Source organism: Mytilus galloprovincialis, chromosome 6 (genome assembly GCF_965363235.1).
Source record: "Mytilus galloprovincialis chromosome 6, xbMytGall1.hap1.1, whole genome shotgun sequence".
NCBI lineage: Eukaryota > Metazoa > Mollusca > Bivalvia > Mytilida > Mytilidae > Mytilus > Mytilus galloprovincialis.
Window position 1 is genome coordinate 37,661,892 of NC_134843.1, and position 19,071 is coordinate 37,680,962.

At 31.7% G+C, this 19,071-nt stretch overlaps 1 protein-coding gene across 1 annotated transcript; it reads left to right on the forward strand.

The window, feature by feature from the left end:
* Positions 1–886: 886 nt before the first annotated feature.
* On the forward strand, positions 887–5,824 carry LOC143078586 (uncharacterized). Its single transcript, XM_076253442.1, has 2 exons — positions 887–2,193; positions 5,801–5,824. Exons 1-2 carry the CDS (start codon positions 1,024–1,026, stop codon positions 5,822–5,824), a joined length of 1,194 nt encoding a protein of 397 aa, XP_076109557.1. The 5' UTR covers positions 887–1,023.
* Positions 5,825–19,071: the final 13,247 nt, after the last annotated feature.

A 19,071-nucleotide genomic window follows, 5' to 3' on the forward strand; every position in this document is an offset into this window, starting at 1 on the left:
GCAGCAGCAAATGGAGAGAAACACCACCGACCTTCTGTTAGAAAGTACCAATCTTGGTCATTTAAGATTGAAATCTTGCACCTGCCACGTGCGGAATTCAAACTCACAATCTCAGTCAGTATTGACATGATAGTAATACAGTTGTTCGACTTCTTAGATCACGTTCAGTATAAGAAAACTATTATCAGATGAATGTCTTTAAATATAATGTGTCCTAGAATATGATTGCATATGTAGATCATATATATAACTGCATATTTAAAGTGCTGCTAAAACAAAATACGACATAAAAAGTGTGGAGGGTAGTTCGAGATAATATATTTTTATATATACATATATATATAATTCTTCGAGAACTTAGCCCAACAATGTTAGATTCTCAAATTTGAGTTAGCAAAAATGTGTTCTTCCCTTACCGAGATTACAACCCTTGCTTCTGTGACATCTAGGCTACACAGCCTGCATCGTGTCCTGCGCCCTAGATAATTCGACCACCAATACTACATTATGATATAGCTTGAAAAGGTCGATGTAATGTCGGTTTTTCAAGGGTTGTAACAAAGGACATGATGTATAGTGGCAAGTAGATTGTGTATTTTTAGAGATCAGCTATCTGTCGTAAAGGATGATAATATCAATTACTTTGCGATCACATACACACGTCTAAACATGTTACAACTTTATACAGACATTCTCTGTCGGATAACTCATGGTTATCATGGTTATGGCGTGCAAACACAACAATATATATAATTCGTCTCAATATATACATATACATATATTGTGTAAAAACAACATCCTTTTTTGACAATTTGGATTGAACCAGTTTTTAAGTGATTTGTTATGATTAATACATATTTTCTTTTTCAGGGGAGATGTAGAAAGATTGTGTGTTACCCAGGAAGAATCTTGATTAACGCCAAATGTGTTCCGTTGGTTCCTTATACATCCAATTTGGGTTACGTTCTTGCCTTTGGGATAGATTTGGTATTACCATTTGATGTCGAAAACCCGAACACTGTCATGAAGTCATTTCAAGAAACAATTTGGAGTCATATTAAAGTATTTGTTGGTTTACCTGATCAATTTATCGAGGTGTCAATTATTTCAACAGACAGATCATGTAATGTGTACGATAAATGGACTGTTGGAAACATTCACATGACAGTGTTTCTAAAAATATTCATTTCAACTTCCGTTTATAGAGCACAAATAGAAGAAAATTTGTTCACAGTGATGCATTCCACTTTTACATTTTTCTTACCATGCTCTGTAAATAGCAATGGTTGCCAAATTGGTGGAAAATTTAGTTTTGATGAAAATGCACTTTATCTTCCAACGGTATTAACTTTCATGTCCCTACAAAATAAATGTGTTTTGAACAAAGTTACCAACATAACAAACACATTTAGGTATGCCCATCAACAGGTATCTAGTCTCTTTGGATGTTCTCAAATTCAGTTAGAAAAAGATGAAATTAAAGTAACAGAAGACGGAAGACAAATGACTATTATTCGTTTTGGTGTTGTACTAAGGTACTATGAATTTTTATTACTGAAAAACAACAGCGCAAGAATATGCAAAAGTGTATTTCAAAATCTTCTCAAAGTTAATGAACAAACAACACCGATAGTAAATACAGTAATGTTTGTTTGTACTGTTTTGTCTCTTGTGGCTCTATTTTTTACTTTTATAACATATTTCATGTTTCCAACATTAAGAACACTACCAGGTAAGAACAACATGAACCTTGTGTTTTCCATGTTTTTTGCTATCGGATTTTTGGAATTTGGTGTCAGGGGGACTAACAGCCACGTTTTGTGTCTAGCATTAGGTGCTTCAATTCATTTTTTCTGGTTATCGACTTTTGGTTGCTTAAATGTTTGTTCAATTCATATGTATCGTACTTTTCGACAGACCTTTGTGATAAACCACAACGACTGTGATGCAGACAAAAGGCGTTTTGCTTTCTATCTTGTTTACTCTTATGCTGGTCCTTTGATTATTGTATGTCTAACAGTTTCTTCGAGTTATTTGTCCGACAATGATTTGTATGGTTACGACCGCAATGTGTGTTTTATCCAAGACCACCTCGTTCTCATTTGCACTTTTATTGTGCCTATTACCATTATTTGTTTGGTCGATTTATTCCTTTTCATTTCAACAGTAATAAGCATAAAATCTACGCCAAAGGTCAACACGAAAGAATCTTTTATGCAAAATAAAATTCATTACACTGTTTATGTCAAACTATTTGTATTGACCGGAAGTTCATGGATTTTGCAAATAATTGATTCTTTCTTTCCGGTCTCCAGTTTCTCGATAGTAGTATCGTTTTTAAATTCTTTCCAAGGTCTGTATATTTTTTTGGCATACAATTGTAATAGACGTGTTTTATATCTATATCGGAACCAATTTAAACAAATGTTTACAAGCAGTAAAATCGGAAAGGTGAATAAAACAAACATGACTACATCTTCTGTACCAGGGAAACGTTTTTCCTTCAAAGACAAAACTTTAAGTGAATATGAGTATAGGCAAAAGCTGCATACAACAAAAATATGATCACTGCAAGATGTGTAGAGCATAGTTGTTCGAGTGGTGTACTTTCATTTCATGATACATGTAGTCATACTGTGTATGTACTTATAGAATATAAAGTATCGCTCAATCTTAATATGATATGTGTTGATATATACATTTGTGATATGTTATCATATGTATTTAATATATATGTTTGCCAATACTTCTGATTTAATTCATTCATAATGTCGTTGAACTTTATAAATTGAAATTTTATAAACAGCTTTCTTTCAATTTTCTCATTTTTTAAATTTTACTCCTACCCGAGATGGGTGTTCTATCTCGGTATTCCGCCCCTCCCCCCTTCCCCCTCCCCCCACCCGCCAATAAAAACTGACCGCCACGAAAGAGCAATGAAGTGAGAAAATGGCGTCAAACACCAATAAATAAATTATATAAAGGTAACTTTATTAATTTGAGCTGGCACAAAACCTTGTTTTTCTATTTTACCTCAGCCTGTGTCTTTAATTGGTACTGCCGAAACATGTTATTATTCCATCTTCAAAATATGCCGATGCAAGAAAAATATAATATGCTTCTTGCCAAAGGTACTTTGACCACAGCCGACAAACTATAGTATTTTCTAGTTTGCCAGCAAAGGCAAAATACCGACTGCTTTATCAAATCGTACCAAATCGATGGAAACATTTTCATTTTGTATCAATAACTAAGCTGCTTTTTTCATATTTTGGTTTTATAAACTTTTTTACCATTTGTTACCAAATGTAAGATAGCAGTAGATTAAATTTGAAGATCATTTGTTTTCAGTTTTTACTTGTTCTATATAAATAGAGTAAAATGATTGCCATTAGAGTTAAAATCTGTTGCTGGTTCATTTGATGAACTTTTTAGATTAAACCTGTTTTTTAGGGTAACTAACTGTAGTGACAAAAAATAAATTAATTATATAAGATCCAGAAAGCAACGGAAGTCAAATTTGTATATTTATATAAACGATTATACTTGTAAATAAAAGAATACATTGTATGATTCACTTACATATCTAGAATAACGATAACAAAGATACTGAACTTGTCATTCGAATTACATGATTCAAATTGTCGATGCAATTGAGTAATATAGCGATTACCGAATGTAGCATGATTCATAATAACTTTTTTCCATATTAAAACTGACCATTAAAGATATTGTGAAAAGATATATCTTTTATAATGCCTGCACACGTTAAAAACCGTGTTACTATTAATATGTTTTCTCTGTATATAGTCTTTGATGTATGATTCTTTTTATCATTAATTTGTTTTTGGCTTGTAACTAGCTTTCAGTAACTGCGAGTACTCTCAAATTGTTAATTTGACCTGTTGGCACAATTTGAAATGAGTTTGTGTCTTTCAATATTTACTTATTTTGTGTTATGTCACTATTTAGAAAATATGTATAAGTATTTAGCATTACGATAAATTTTTCCTTCTGTTCTTTAACTATGAACAAAAAATTTATTTTGTAAAACATATTTCCGTTATTCGTACAACATAATGATTATACTTAAACTTAACTGTGTACGTTATTTTATCTAAAGTAATTTTCCCAGGTTATAGTTGTTATTTTAACATTGTTTTACATATTGTATTTTAATATCTCTGAATTTGTCATGTATCCATAAATGTATTTTCTAAACATTTTACGATATTATTATAGAAAAGGGACGAAAGATACCAGAGGGAGAGTCAAACTCTACAGATTGAAAATAAACTGACAACGTCATTGCTAAAAATATTATTATTATATGTTTAACATGATCAGAAAACGCATTTTTTGTGCCTTCTTTCTGTATATATCATTATATTAATTCTATGGAAAACAAATCTTCAGAGGTACATGTACTTGGCTTATAATATGCATAATGCAGTTTAGAAAGTTAGTAGATCAAAATCAGTACGAACACGGACAGCATTGAGAACCATCATTTCCGTAAGATTTGGCCAAACACAGCAGTACATCACAAAATGATACTTGTAAGGATTTTCATATCCCAGGAGTAGATTACCTTAGCCGTATTTGGCACAACTTTTTGGAATTTTGGGTCCTCAATGCTCTCCAACGTTGTACTTTTCTGGCTTTATAAATATTTTGATCTGAGCGTCACTGTTGAGTCACTATTGTATAACTATAACTTTTTTTATAGATTTTAGTTTTACACTGTTCCTCCTATCAATACACCAAGACAGCTGTCTACTGGTTATTTCATACTGTCACTTCATTGAAATAATCAAGGAACAAATGACATATATTCAAGTAACAGTTATATCAACTATTTCGCAACGTTTCATATTATGTATTGAATACTTTTCCGTACGACATAATACCACTGCATCGGATAATAGGAATATATGTATAAAGATGAGTAATTTTTGGGGGTTTTTGAAATTGTAAGCATGTGGTATGAGTATTTACACATATTGCCGTTAAGAATAAGATATTAACATTTATCATGTGTATTACATTCTGACATTATATATTATAAGCATAATTCAGATAAGTTCCATGGAAATTTGATTTCTGGTTCATCAATCATGTATTTATTTCTATAGAACAGAATATTATTAAACATTGTTATACATATCATGGGGTTTTTTTTTTCGACCTTTATCCAAAACGACAACTGCTTTTTTAAGGAATGACTGTAATATTTATTCTCTCCATGAAGAAATAACATAAACAAGTTGGTTAACACTGAATAACACGGGTAGTGGGTTGTTTAAAGATGTGCACCACATTTTTAAAGGTTATTTTGAATAGACAGAACAAATATTACAGTCACTCCTCATAATTTAATTCTAAATTCCATTTTAAGCAATACATTTTGAAAAAAATGGTGACGTCACAGTCACATGCTTAAATTATGTCTTTGAGCTGATAGACAAACTCTTTTAACCAATCAGAAGACGTGTTACATCCGAAATTGCTATTAAGATAATTTTTGTTTGTTAGCACATAGTTTGTCCAATAAATGGAGTTTTATGCAACTGTCATTGTAAAACGTTTGACTAGCTTTCCTTTACTGTGAACCCTCTCAGATCTGTACTTAGTGTCTTTTTTTTTGTTAGCTTAAGGGTGTATACCTTGTCACGTTCGATCTATGTTTTTGTTATTGTTTTTTTTTCTGCTTTGCATCGATCTGATCGATGTGTTAAATCCTTTTCAACTTATTTTCATAGTGTGTTCTTATGTTTTACTGTGAAACTCCTATTTTCAGGATGATTTTGCGCTAGTACATTAGTTTAAATGTCGTTTGTTGCTGTATATCATATTTTTTTTTCGTTCATTGTTCACCACATTTGCTTTTCGTTCATTGTTTTGGTTCCTACATCAGGCCGTTAGCCTTCTCGTTGGAATCAATTTCCATTTTGTCATTTCGGGGTCTTTTAAAGCTGACTATTCGGTGTAGGTTTTGCTGATTGTTGAAGGCCGTTCGATAATAATGAGTTTTATTAGTCTTGTATGATCTAAAATTTGGTTTATTTGTTTTTTCTGGAGTTAAGTATACCGTCCATTATCACTGAACCAGGACACATTTTTGTTAATGGGCCAGCCGAAGCACGCTTCTCAGTGCGGGATTTTCTCGCTATTTTGAAGACTCATAAGTGGCCATCAGCTGTGTTCTGCTCTTTTGTTTGGTTCTTGTATCGTTGACACATTCCCCATTTCCATTCTCAATTAAAGTTTTTTACGTCTATATCATTTGTTCAGATGTGAGTTGTCTCGTTGTCAATCATACCGCATCTTTTTATTCTTTAGATATATTAATTTCTTTTGATAAATTTTAAAATCAAACATGGGGTAATTAAAATATGTAATTGTAACTGACCGTAATCAATTATTATTTCTAACGTGTAATTGAGCAATTTTGCAATTAGAAGTCATTAAAAGCAATGAATTACACAGCCAAAATTGAATGTCAAATTGAGAATGGAAATGGGGAATGTGTCAAAGAGACAACAACCCGACCATAGAACAGACAACAGCAGAAGTTCACCAACAGGTCTTCAATGCAGCGAGAAATTCCCGCACCCGGAGGCGTTCTTCAGCTGGTCCCTTAACAAATATGTATATACTATTTCAGTGATAATGAACGCCATACTAAACTCCAAATTGTACACAAGAAACTAAAATTAAAAATAATACAAGACTAACAAAGGCCAGAGGCTCCTGACTTAAGACAGGCGCAAACATGCGGCGGGGTTAAACATGTTTATGAGATCTAAATCCTCCCCTATACATTTAACTATGTAACACATATGAATGTAACGGTATACAGGTTGCAATTCTTTAATTTAAAATATAAATTGCAATTTCCAATTAGAACTCCCTTTGTGCCGAAAACTGTGCCACTTTTACTATGAAGTTTCAGGAAAAATGATACCAAAGAACGGAAAGTTGATATGCAGTACTATTTTATTCAAAGGTAAAAATATAGGGCTGTGCGGCATTTTTTCAAAATTTATAAGCCCTGAACTTCTAAGAGTTTAAACTTATACTTAAATTCTAAACTACCCCTACCTCAACTTTTGGACCTTTAAAAAATTAAATTTGAGCCGCTACTATGTTTTGCTATACTGGTAACATTCCAAATATTTTAATGTTATTAGGACTCATTGCAAACAAAAAAAACAGATGAAGATGATGAATACGCGCGAGTTGGAAAGGCAAAGAATACAATCAGTTGTATCAATTACAATAACTGTGGTGTCCATGACTACCTTATACTTCATTTTTATGGTTCCAGGACGAATTACCATAGGCCTCACTTATACAGATCTGATTTCAGATGTTTGGATTGTACGTTTTATCAGAGAATTTCTAAAAGTTTTTAATTATTCAGTCATTTTGTGATTTATTCTGTAACCAGCAAAAACTTCAGAAAAGATTACAAAGATTTATTTCATTCATGAAATTGTAAATTATGTGATAACCCAGTTAGTTGCGAATCCTCTGATTCAAAAGCACAACAACAGCGGTTATAATTCGAGACTCAAATCATCGTCATTAGTAAGAGCACAATAGCGAGTATTGTCTTAGTTGCGATTATTTTTTTTTTCAAAAAACAGAACAACAGCGGTAATAGTAATAGTCGGTACTAACCTGAATCGTGAATCATCGCCTTTAAAAACAGAACAACAGCGCTACTATAATCTGAGACGCGAATCTTCATCTTCAAAACCAGTACAACAGTGGAAACAATCCTGGTCGCGGATTATCTTCTTCAAAAACAGCACGACAACGGTAATAATCTAAGACGCGGCTTATCTTCTTCAAAAACATCACGACAACGGGAATAATCCAAGCCGCTAATCATCTTCTATAAAAAAAAAAAAAAAAAAAAAAAAAACAGCGCAACGGCGGGACTTATCTGAATCATCCTCTTGATCAACAAAACAACGGTACGTCATGCAAATTTGAGCCGCGAATCACCGACCTGAAATACAGCACAACAGCGATAGCAGTCTTATCGTAAATTTTCTTCATAAAAAACAGAACAGCGGCGGTTTTAATATTAATCACGAATCATCTTCTACAAAAAACAGCATAACAGAATTTATAGTCCTAATAGTTATCAGCACAACGGCGGTACTTGTCTTTGTCACAAATACTGTGTCTTTATAAACAGGGCAAAAGCTATACTAATCTGAGCAGCGAATCATCAACTCCATAAAGATCACAACAGCGGTAATAGCAAAAAGTCGTGAATTATCTACTTCAAAAACAGCACAACGGTACTTACTTATCACAGTTGGGAATTACAAATGTATCTTCTTCAAAAAAAGCCCACTAATCTGAATCGTGTATCATCTTCTTCAACAACAGCGCAACAGCAGTTAAAGTCCTAGTCGCTAATAATTGTTTTCAAAAACAGCACGGCGGTGGTACTAAACTTAATCGTGAATCATCGTCTTATAAAATAACACTATAACGCTTCTAATCTGGGCTGACACACTGAGTCGAACTTTTAAGGTGCTTGTTCACAAATTACTTAGTCACAGTTTTAATCTAATCTAGTTGAAAATATAAATAATAGAATAATAGGAAAACATGTGATCTTACCTGGATATACTATTTTGACACAGAGTCGACCGACTCAGACTCATATCTGATGCATGCTTTGCGATGAAGCAGTACATACTATCTTTTAAGTCTTTATTTTGACTCAGACCTTCAGGAATTTAAAACGTGAACTTGATTACAACATAGTTATACGATAGAACTTTTTTGTGCAGAATTCATTCAGAATCTTCTAAAAAAAACAAAAAGAAAAAGTACCTTGCGAAGTTCTTTAATTTTGCTTTCAGATAAAATTGAAATTGGAAATAGGGAATGTCAAAAAGGCAACAACCCCACCAAAGAGTAGAAAACAGTCGAATGCCATAAATTGGTCTTCAACACAGCGAGAAAAACCCGCACCCTGAGGCGTGCTTCAGATGGCCCTATATATCCTATCACTAAATAACCTATCTTTCAGACAATACTTACATCTCATATCTCCCAGTTAACTTTCATTAAGGATACTACTCTTACTAGAGGGACTGCTTCTTAACTTGATATTTCCTCAATAATGACATATATGGACGACTTCACACTCAAATCTAACAAACGAGACGATCTCATCTTCCAAATTATCAACTTTCCATTTCCCAGCAGTAACATATCCTCTGACCCATCATATGATGTTTGCATATTTCAGTTGATACGTGATGATCGTGCATGTTCACACTATACATGTATGCATCAATGTATTTAATAGTTATGATGTTTTGTTTGTACGTTTTGTTGGATATTGTGTTACGTCTTATCATTATATGGTTTGAATTATAATTTTTATTTCCTATATGTATGTAAAAGTTAAGATAATTATTCAGCTAGTTCATTTGATTTTTTAGTTTAAAGCATCTGTATGCCCATGATTTATTTGTTTATCACAGTTTTGATTTAGAAAATAAACAAACATGGGTAGAAATTACAAATAATTTCACCATTACTAATACAATTCTATGTATTTAAATGTGTGTAATGGTTGGAAAATACATAACAAAACACCATTACAAACTTAATGTCAATTTTATATTCTTTTTTTTTTGAGAAATTTGTTAATAGCGCAACTTTTTATGGCGTTGATACATTTTTGTGACGCACACTTTATAATTATATTGTGGTGTGCGTGTGTTCTATCAAAAATTAATATAAGGTATCTGTTGCTAGTCAGTGGTTTACATGTTGTAATGTACGTTGATATTATCTACTCATTTATTTCTCTGTTCTCAGTGTTCTTGTGTTTATTTGTTATGTATTCCTGTAACGTAATGTTGTCATTTTATCGGTATTTTAACATTGTCATACAAGCAGAAGGTTTGACTAGCCATAAAACCAGGTTCAAAAAATGATATTTCTTTAAATGATTTGTACCAAGTCAGGAATAACATGGCTCAGGCAGTTGTTTATTATATTGTCCGTTCATATATATGTTGGCGTTTGTTTTTGTAGCAGTTCAGTATTTTTGTTGTGATATTTTTTTCCTCTTATGGTTCATGTGTTTCCCTCGGATCTTGTTTTTGACCCGGATTTGTTCCAGTTAAATTTTTTGGTTCATACATCAAAGGGTCTTAAAAAATATTCCCAATCATAAACGTACTGGTAATTGTTTGTTTATGAGTCTAGGGGTCTTGAAAAATAATTCTGATATGAGCAGGATTCCGCTGAAGTCCGTGAAAGTATAAGAATAATTTTAATAGAATCTATAATTGTTTCGTTAAGGGTAAGTTTGGTTTAAACTACAATGATTATGTAATAACCGGCAGAAGTTTCACCTTCGCAGATTTCATTACAAAATGTATACATGCAATTTAACCAATCGCATTCATTCGGGCAAACGTATTGTACTGTGGGGTGAAAGTGTCATCTTTGGCTAGACCATAAACCTTCGAATAGATTAATTGTTATTGTATAACGATGTATCTCAGATCCATATAATCAGAAATGCTTGTGTATGATTAAAATATGAATATGGTGCAGAAACCTACTACGTTTTAAATACGTTCCTCAAGGTACATATGGGCTTTAGGAAAATATAGATGTGGCGTTTAGCGCCAATCTAAATGAAACTAGTAGTTACGAAAGAGAAATGGTTTAATTGTACTAAATAATGCAAAAAGTGCAACAAAAAGAACTCCAATGCTTAAACTGACAAAATCAAACTTTATCAACCAACAAACGAGTGGAACCCATCTCATATATTCCTGGTTTGGTACGTCAGGTGTGTTCTGTATATAATGGTGGGTTTAGCTAGATACAGAAAGGTTTATTCAACCATTTGTTGCATGAGAAAATGCCTATACCTAGTCAGGAACATGACAATTTTTATCCATTCGTTTGATGTGTTTGAGTTTTTTACTTTGCCATTGGCTTAAGGATTTTTCGTTTAGAATTTACCTCGGTGTTCGTTATTTTTGTTATTTTACTTTTTTAACAGTGTTTAATGTCATTGTTAAGCTTCAGTTTGTATAAAAGCTGTGTGTACAGTATGAAACTAACCTAACTAAAGATAAATGTTACCATGTTGTCCTGTAGTTTACGCTATCCACAATATCATTGTGTATCATGATATTGTTGTTTATATATAGCTGATAATGAACAGTTGGTACATTTTTTATTATTCTTTTTTTTTACAAATTTTAAAGATATTTTGTTTTATACTGCCAAAATTTGCATTTCAATTTCATGGAAGCAAATTAAAATATGAAAATTATCATTATAGTGTGGCTCGTTTTGTAGCTAATTAGTTTTTGTTTATTGTGCTGTTTATTTTATCAAACATGGGAAAACAATTTAAATGTACCTTTCTACTCATTATTTCTTGTAAAATCACACTATATTATAGATATATATGTATTGTATACATGTAGTTAACATGTTTAAGTGTTAAATGTTCTTCTATTGTTTATAGATGATGATAATTCATTTGAACTTAGTGTGTACGTGTGTGCAAAATAAGTATCAATTATCTTTGGTTAGACCTTTAGAAATTGCAAGGTTTAGTTATGAAAACTAGGATGATAACAATTAAAGGTCAACGCATGGCCTTCAACCATGAGGCAAACCAATACTGCATAGTCAGCTATAAAAGGTTCCGAAATAACAAACGTGGAACAATTCAAACGACGAATCTATCGGACTAATCTATGTACAAAATAATGAACGAAAAATAAATATGGGACACAGCAACAAACGACAACCACTGATCGAATTTCAGGTTCCTGACTTGGGACAGGCACATATAGAATGTATTGGGGTTAAACTAGTTAGACGACGCCAAATACTGCCCCTAACAGGAGACAGTGGTATAACAACATAAAACAAGCACACACTATACAAAGCAGGAGACGAAAAACAAGTAATTAAACAGCAACAAACACAACCACCATTCACCAAAACACAGAGCCGAGAAAAAAATCTTAATTTATTCGAATCAGTATTATTTTCATTTGTATACTCATATAATAGGGGTATATGTATTGGATTTCAAGTGTGTCGAGTTTTGTGAACGTCAGAGGCTAACATCTCTAGGGAAATAATGACGTGTATCCGTCAATAATACGAATTTAATTTAAAATCACACGATTTACACTACATTTATGTCTTAAAGTGTTATTGTAAATTATTGAATACACGATAAAATTATTTTCACAGCTAGTTACAAAATCGTTTGCGTATGCGGAATATATATAATATACTGCATGGTGAATGTTTAATCGAAATATCTGATACTGGAAAACACATAATGGCATGAAAGAGAATCGCGATCGATGTAAATAAAATATATAAAAATATCATGCATAAAAATGATAGTGAAGATACAAATACACTTTGGATAATATTTTAAAAATCTATACTAAAACTATATATGAGAACATACCACAGAAAATGATGAGACAAGGCAAAAATTTACCTTTGATAACAGACTATCTTTGTATGTTTGTTGTCTGTTCTTTGGTCGAGTTGTTGTCTCTTTGACACATTCTCAATTTCCATTCTCAACTTTATTAGAAAAAAATGATTAATACAAGAAAACATGTCAAACGTATCAATTGAAAGGCAAGAAGAAACAAAATCAGATCAAGAAATTAAAACACGAAACACTAAATCAACAAAGAATATCTTGTAAATATATTGAAGATATATTAATGATATATGGTATACCATTTGATGAAAACCTTGCTAGTATACCAAACCGTTTCCCAAAAAATCTGTTCAGCTACATATAAACAGAAAAGGTTGGGAGCTCTAATATACCACCACTTCGAGAAGAGGGCTGACTTATATCAGATTAAAAAAAAAAACATATATCAGGTCAAAGTTCCAAAAAGCATTCAAATCTGTACCAGATGACCCAATACCAGATAAGGGCGTCAGTAAACATCCAAAGATGCCTGCTTATTAATATAATAATAAAAAAAAAACAGGGCCTATAACACTTCTAAACAATATCAATATTAACAAAGCTTTTTGGTATGATCGATCTTGTCTATGGAAAAATCTTGAAAGAATGCAAGACATCTATCAATCCAATCTTTCCAATCATAAATTCAAAATCACTAAAAACTCTGGAACTATCCCAGAAGACTGGTGTCATTCAACTGCATGTCCAGTGTTAAAGTAATTGGCGACAAACACAATCCTAGATACTATCGCCTTATATCATTAATGTACATGCATATGCTGCAAACTATTAGAACATGTTGTAGCTAATAATATCATGAAACATCTAGGAAAAAACTAATTCTATATACGTATGACTTGCAACATGGTTTTCAATCACCTCGTAATTCCTGTAAACGCAATTAATGTCATTTCTTCATTATCTTGCAAATTCAAATAATAAAAACATTCGAACAGACATCATGATAATGGATTTCGCAAAAGCATTTGACACCATCACATCGTGTATAAAGTTGGTTTATATGATATAAATGGAAGTGCATTACATTGGATCTGAGACTTTTTAACAAACAATACACAAACAGTAGTCCTTGAAGGTAAACATCAAATAAGTTCATGTAACATCTGGGTTACCACAAGGTACAGTGCATGAACCAATTTTATCCTTGATATTTATTAATGATTTGGCAAAATATATTGAACAGAGCACATTAAGATTGTTCGCAGATAACAGCATTATTTATATGGAAATTAAGAAACTATATGACACATATAAATTAAAATCTAATCTGATTTGGATTTGCAAAATTCTCAGTGTTACACAAAATTGAAAACCTATATACTTCACTTATAAGTTAATACATTATTTCTCTCTCGAAAAAAAAATGACTCTACAAAATATTTAGTCCTTACTCTCAAATGAAACATAAAATGGGATAAACATATTTATAACATGAGCACATCGGTGCGAGAATAATATAATATTCTGGTCAAACAACAAAATGTCTATCAATTTATCATGTTTATAGAATCATAGGATTGTCTGGTGATCGTGTAGTGGGGCCAATACACGATAATTTTTATACGAATCTTTCTGTAATACAGCCACATGTCGAGGTACTAATGTTCTAAATCATAAGTTATAATTGATGAATCATATAGATGTCAATAGTTTAATGTTTCTGGATACTGAGATATACATCATCATTACGTTCCTGGTTCCTTAATTAATACTAATCAAGGACCACTTGTTTGCGTATCACCTAGGCTAGGTAAATGGTCATTTGGAATCTTGGTTTGTCTGATATCGGGGTTATAACTTTTATATATCATTAAGTACAATAATGATAAGTATCTTCCTATATCTATAATGCAACTATGTTACATGTTTTTCAAATGTTGATATATTATTGTGATGTTTTGTTTTGTTTCTCTTTTTTCTGGTTTCCTTGTAAATTATAAATAAAATATAATACTAGTAGTCGATGCTCGGCATATGATCTTAAATAAATGAAGATCTAATGTTATGGTAAGACAATAAAATAATATTTAATAACTTTTTTTGTAAGTGTTGCCAAATTTATCGGCCTAAAAAGATACAATTATTGTTGAACACCATCCAAGCATTAAAGTAAGTAAAGAAAACAAAACAGAAAAAGAAGAACAACTGCATATACGGTCTACAATCTTTAAAGTATGCAAGTGCTTTGGGACGAGCTGCCAGATGAGCTACGTACATGTAAGCAATCATCTTTAAATCAATTCAAGAACTTGATAAATTCTTGGTCAGGCAGCTCTGCCAATGTTTTGCCTGCAAAACTGTCCATTATTTTTCAGCATGGCAAAATTATTTTGTTATCTTTACTATATAGTGTTTCTGCTGCTTTGTGCTAATTTTAGTTATACTTGAACTAATCTTTATGTGCTTTTATTTGAAACTATTTTATTTATGCTTTTGTGTTTTTAACTCATAAGTGAATGAATGAAGCTTTTATTCTCATAAATTAGATACAAAGTTACAGAGAATGGTACATATATATATATCACTGCTGGTGATCCGATGGATAAATTTGTTGTAGAGTTGTCACTGACTCAGACGTACTTATAAATATAATTATTTTCTGTGACTGTTTCTTACATTATTTTGTAGGATCCTTTACTATAGATAATTTAGCTGATCTGTATAAATAACATCTCCATGCCTTATATATCATGTACTGTAGTACGACGCTAGATTAAAACAGACGTGGAAAGGTAACACCCGTCACCGAAAGCTTCATTTTTATGAAGCCCAGGCGAGAGCAAATTTACATATCTAACATTGTTGGGTTGATGTTTAGACGAGTTGTATTTATGTATACATACATAAATAGACTAAATACATGCCGTGTAAAATACTACATTTAGAATCATATTCAAAACAGTGTAGCTGTGGCCATTGATTGACGACCCTAAGTTAAATTATCCCATTGACTGAGGCAGATCATGTGAACGTTTGTCTGCATGTAACAACCGCTTCTCACTATGTACTTGTTAAAGACACTCAAAATGTAGGGTCACAAAAGGTTCTCAGCAACACCTAAATAAAGTAATTAGAAAATCTAATCAGGAATAATACGACGTTTTGATTTGTATCAATGATATAAATCAAAACATGAAGTTATTCCTGATTCATTTTAATATTAAAGGCATTAAGAACCTTTGGTGACCCCACAGTTTAAATTCTATAATAAGTAAGTAGTAAGCAGTGGTCATTACAGTCAAACGTTCACAGTCAATGGGATAATGTAAGGTCGTCAATCAATGGCCACAGCTACACTGTTTTGAATATGATTCTAAGTTACATAGTTTAACTAGGAGGACATACTTTCATACTAATAAATTTAAAAAATGTGCATGCTTCAGTGTGTATTTAACTTTTAAGATGCTTTAAAGAACTTTTGTGTTGCATGTATATATTGATAGTATATTAAAGCTATCTATATTTAATGCACTGATGTGTGCATGACTTGAAATGTTGCTATTTTTGTTCCGTCGATTTTAAAAGCTCTACAGACAAGACAGAGCTAATATTTGTACTTATTTCGCATATACCGGCTTTAAATAGAGCTTTTTGTCTTATTGTGTCTTAATATATGTCTTATTTAATTCGAAAGAAGTAGACTATGATTACTAACTTGACTGAAACAGACGGAATCGAGTTTTGGGCTGCTCCGACATCTTGAAACTTTGAAACTTGAAACTTTTTATTTCTCAAAGACCCCATCTGGGGTATGTGAATATAAACAGTAATAACAAACAATAACATATATACAAAATAATGAGATAATAGAATGACATGGTTACATATTCAATGGTATACATAAAGTACATGATTTAAGGGATTTGCAGTGGAAGGCAAATCTAATTTATAACAGACAGGACAATTTTACAAAATTTGGCAAGTTTGACAATTAAATTGTAGTCATCAGAACAAAAAAGTTCACAATACTTTATAGCATTTGGCTTTTTGTACACATTATAGGGCAAAAGCCTTTTTCTTTCATTCGAAAAAAAAGTACATTTAAATAGATAATGAAATTCATCACCAATTTCACATAAATTGCATAAATCGCAAATGCGATCATCACGTTCAACACCCCAAAAACGACCTTGTTCTATTGGCAATTTATGGTTCATACATCTAAAATTACAATATGCCTTTCGAAGATCATATGGTAGATCAACAATATATCTTTCAAAATTATGAATTGTTTTGAAAATTCTATAATGTAAACATTTAGCTGAATCATAAACAGTAGTAACCCATGTTTGTTTGAACTGATCACAAAGACATTGTTTGACTAGATTTGATATGACTACATTTTTTGGTACACTCTGTGACAGCCAGTACTCTGAGAGACCACAATTATTAAGGGTTTTTTTCAATACAAACAATCCATTTAGAATGGAAAAATTTCTTGATATGCATGTTATATAATAACTTGTACAAAGTAGCAGCAATTTTATCTTGCTTATTACAAATAATTCTTTTCCAGAATGCAACCATTCTACTTTTGATAAAAATATCAATAGGAAATCTTCCTAGTTCACCATACATGATACAATTTGGTGTACATTTCTTCAGACTTAGTATATATTTATAAAATTGCAGACAAAATGATTCTAGTATACTGTTATTAGTAAATCCCCAAATCTCACAACCATACATTAATATAGGTAAAACCATTACATCAAACATCTCAAGCTGTATATCAATAGGTAAATTTAGTTTTCTACTTTTTTTCATTATACTAAACATAGCCTTTCTAGCTTGGCAAACTAATCTTTCTTTATTTTTACAAAATGAACCATTTGAAGCAAAAATTATTCCAAGATATGTAAAATCATCAACAATATCTATAATTTGACCATCATAAGTGAATGCAAGGTTATTATTCAGTTCAAAAGTACGTTTTCTAAAAATTACAATCTTAGTCTTAGCAACATTTACTTCTAATTTCCAACATTTGCAATACAAATACATGGCATTCAAGGCAGCTTGCAATTCAGATTCGGACTCTGCTAAAATTACAGTGTCATCAGCATAAAGTAATAGATACAATCTAAAATATACAGCAATTTCATCATTATCAAGAAAAATATGAGCAGCATTGTAAACATTTGACAAACCTTCATAAGAATGTGACAAAAATTCAACTAGATCATTTAAAAACAAAGAAAATAGTACAGGAGACAAATTTTCTCCTTGGCGTACGCCAACATTGCTAAAAAAGAAACTTGAGGTGTTACAACCTAATCGTACACAAGATTTGGCATTTTTATACATACTGTGAATTACTTTAAACATTTTACCATCAATACATTGTTGTAGCAACTTGTGCCATAATGCACATCTATCCACCGAGTCAAAGGCTTTCCGGTAGTCAACAAAAGCACAAAATAAAGGTTTGTTACATCGCAAGTAAAGATCAATCAGACAGTTCATATTAAAAATGTGATCAGTAGTACCATAATGCTTTCTAAAGCCTGCTTGTTCTTCGCAGAGAACGTTAAAATTATATAAATAACAATTAAGCCTATTATTCAGCACACATGTGAATAATTTACCAAAACAGCTAAGAACCGTAATGCCCCTATAATTATCAGGATTTGCAGGGTCTCCTTTACATTTATATATTGGTACAATAATACCTTCAGACCAAGAGTCTGGTATACAACCAGATTCAAAAACAATATTAAACAAAGCAATAAAAACTGGTAACATTTTAACAGCAGAATGCTTCAAAAATTCATTAATAATCAAATCATTTCCACAGGCTTTATTATTTTTCAACCCTTTAATAGCCTGTCTCACCTCATTTTCTGAAATAGCTCTATTCACTTCAGTATTTAAACTAGTAATATTATCAACATCAATATTTTCAAATGTATCATCATTTTCATCTTGAGCAGAGTTCAATTTCTTAAAATGTTTATAAAAACAATCAAGAGACACTTTATTGATAATATTCTGTTTGGTCTGAGAGCTACATGCTCTGTTCAGTAAGTTCCAGTATGATTTACAATCATTTTGTCTAAGATTTTTTAACTTCTTAATGAAATTCTTATTATACAATCTATATTGATTACATAAAACTTTCGTTTTAATTTATATTTTACTGGTTCCTTAGCGAGATTCATTTTCTTTGCACAGCGAAGGCGTAATTTATATGTACCAGTTTGTTTACAATTTCGTGACTTCCGTGTTTATTTTCGTTGTAGGAAAGCAAACCTTGAAGCTATATTTAAAACTGACAAAAAAGCAAATATTAAAGGAGGTGTGTGATTAAGAAACATAGACAATACTTGCTCATTTATTGAACCTCTGTTTAATTCACAGCTCAAACTACAAGGCTATATACGGTAAGCACCAAAAATTATATCGTAGGGATAGGAATGATATGATATATAAGTCTACAAAGCGTTGCATGGTATAGATGACATCAACTGGATGAGCCTATTTACTTTAGCACCATCCAATAATACTAGAGGCCACTC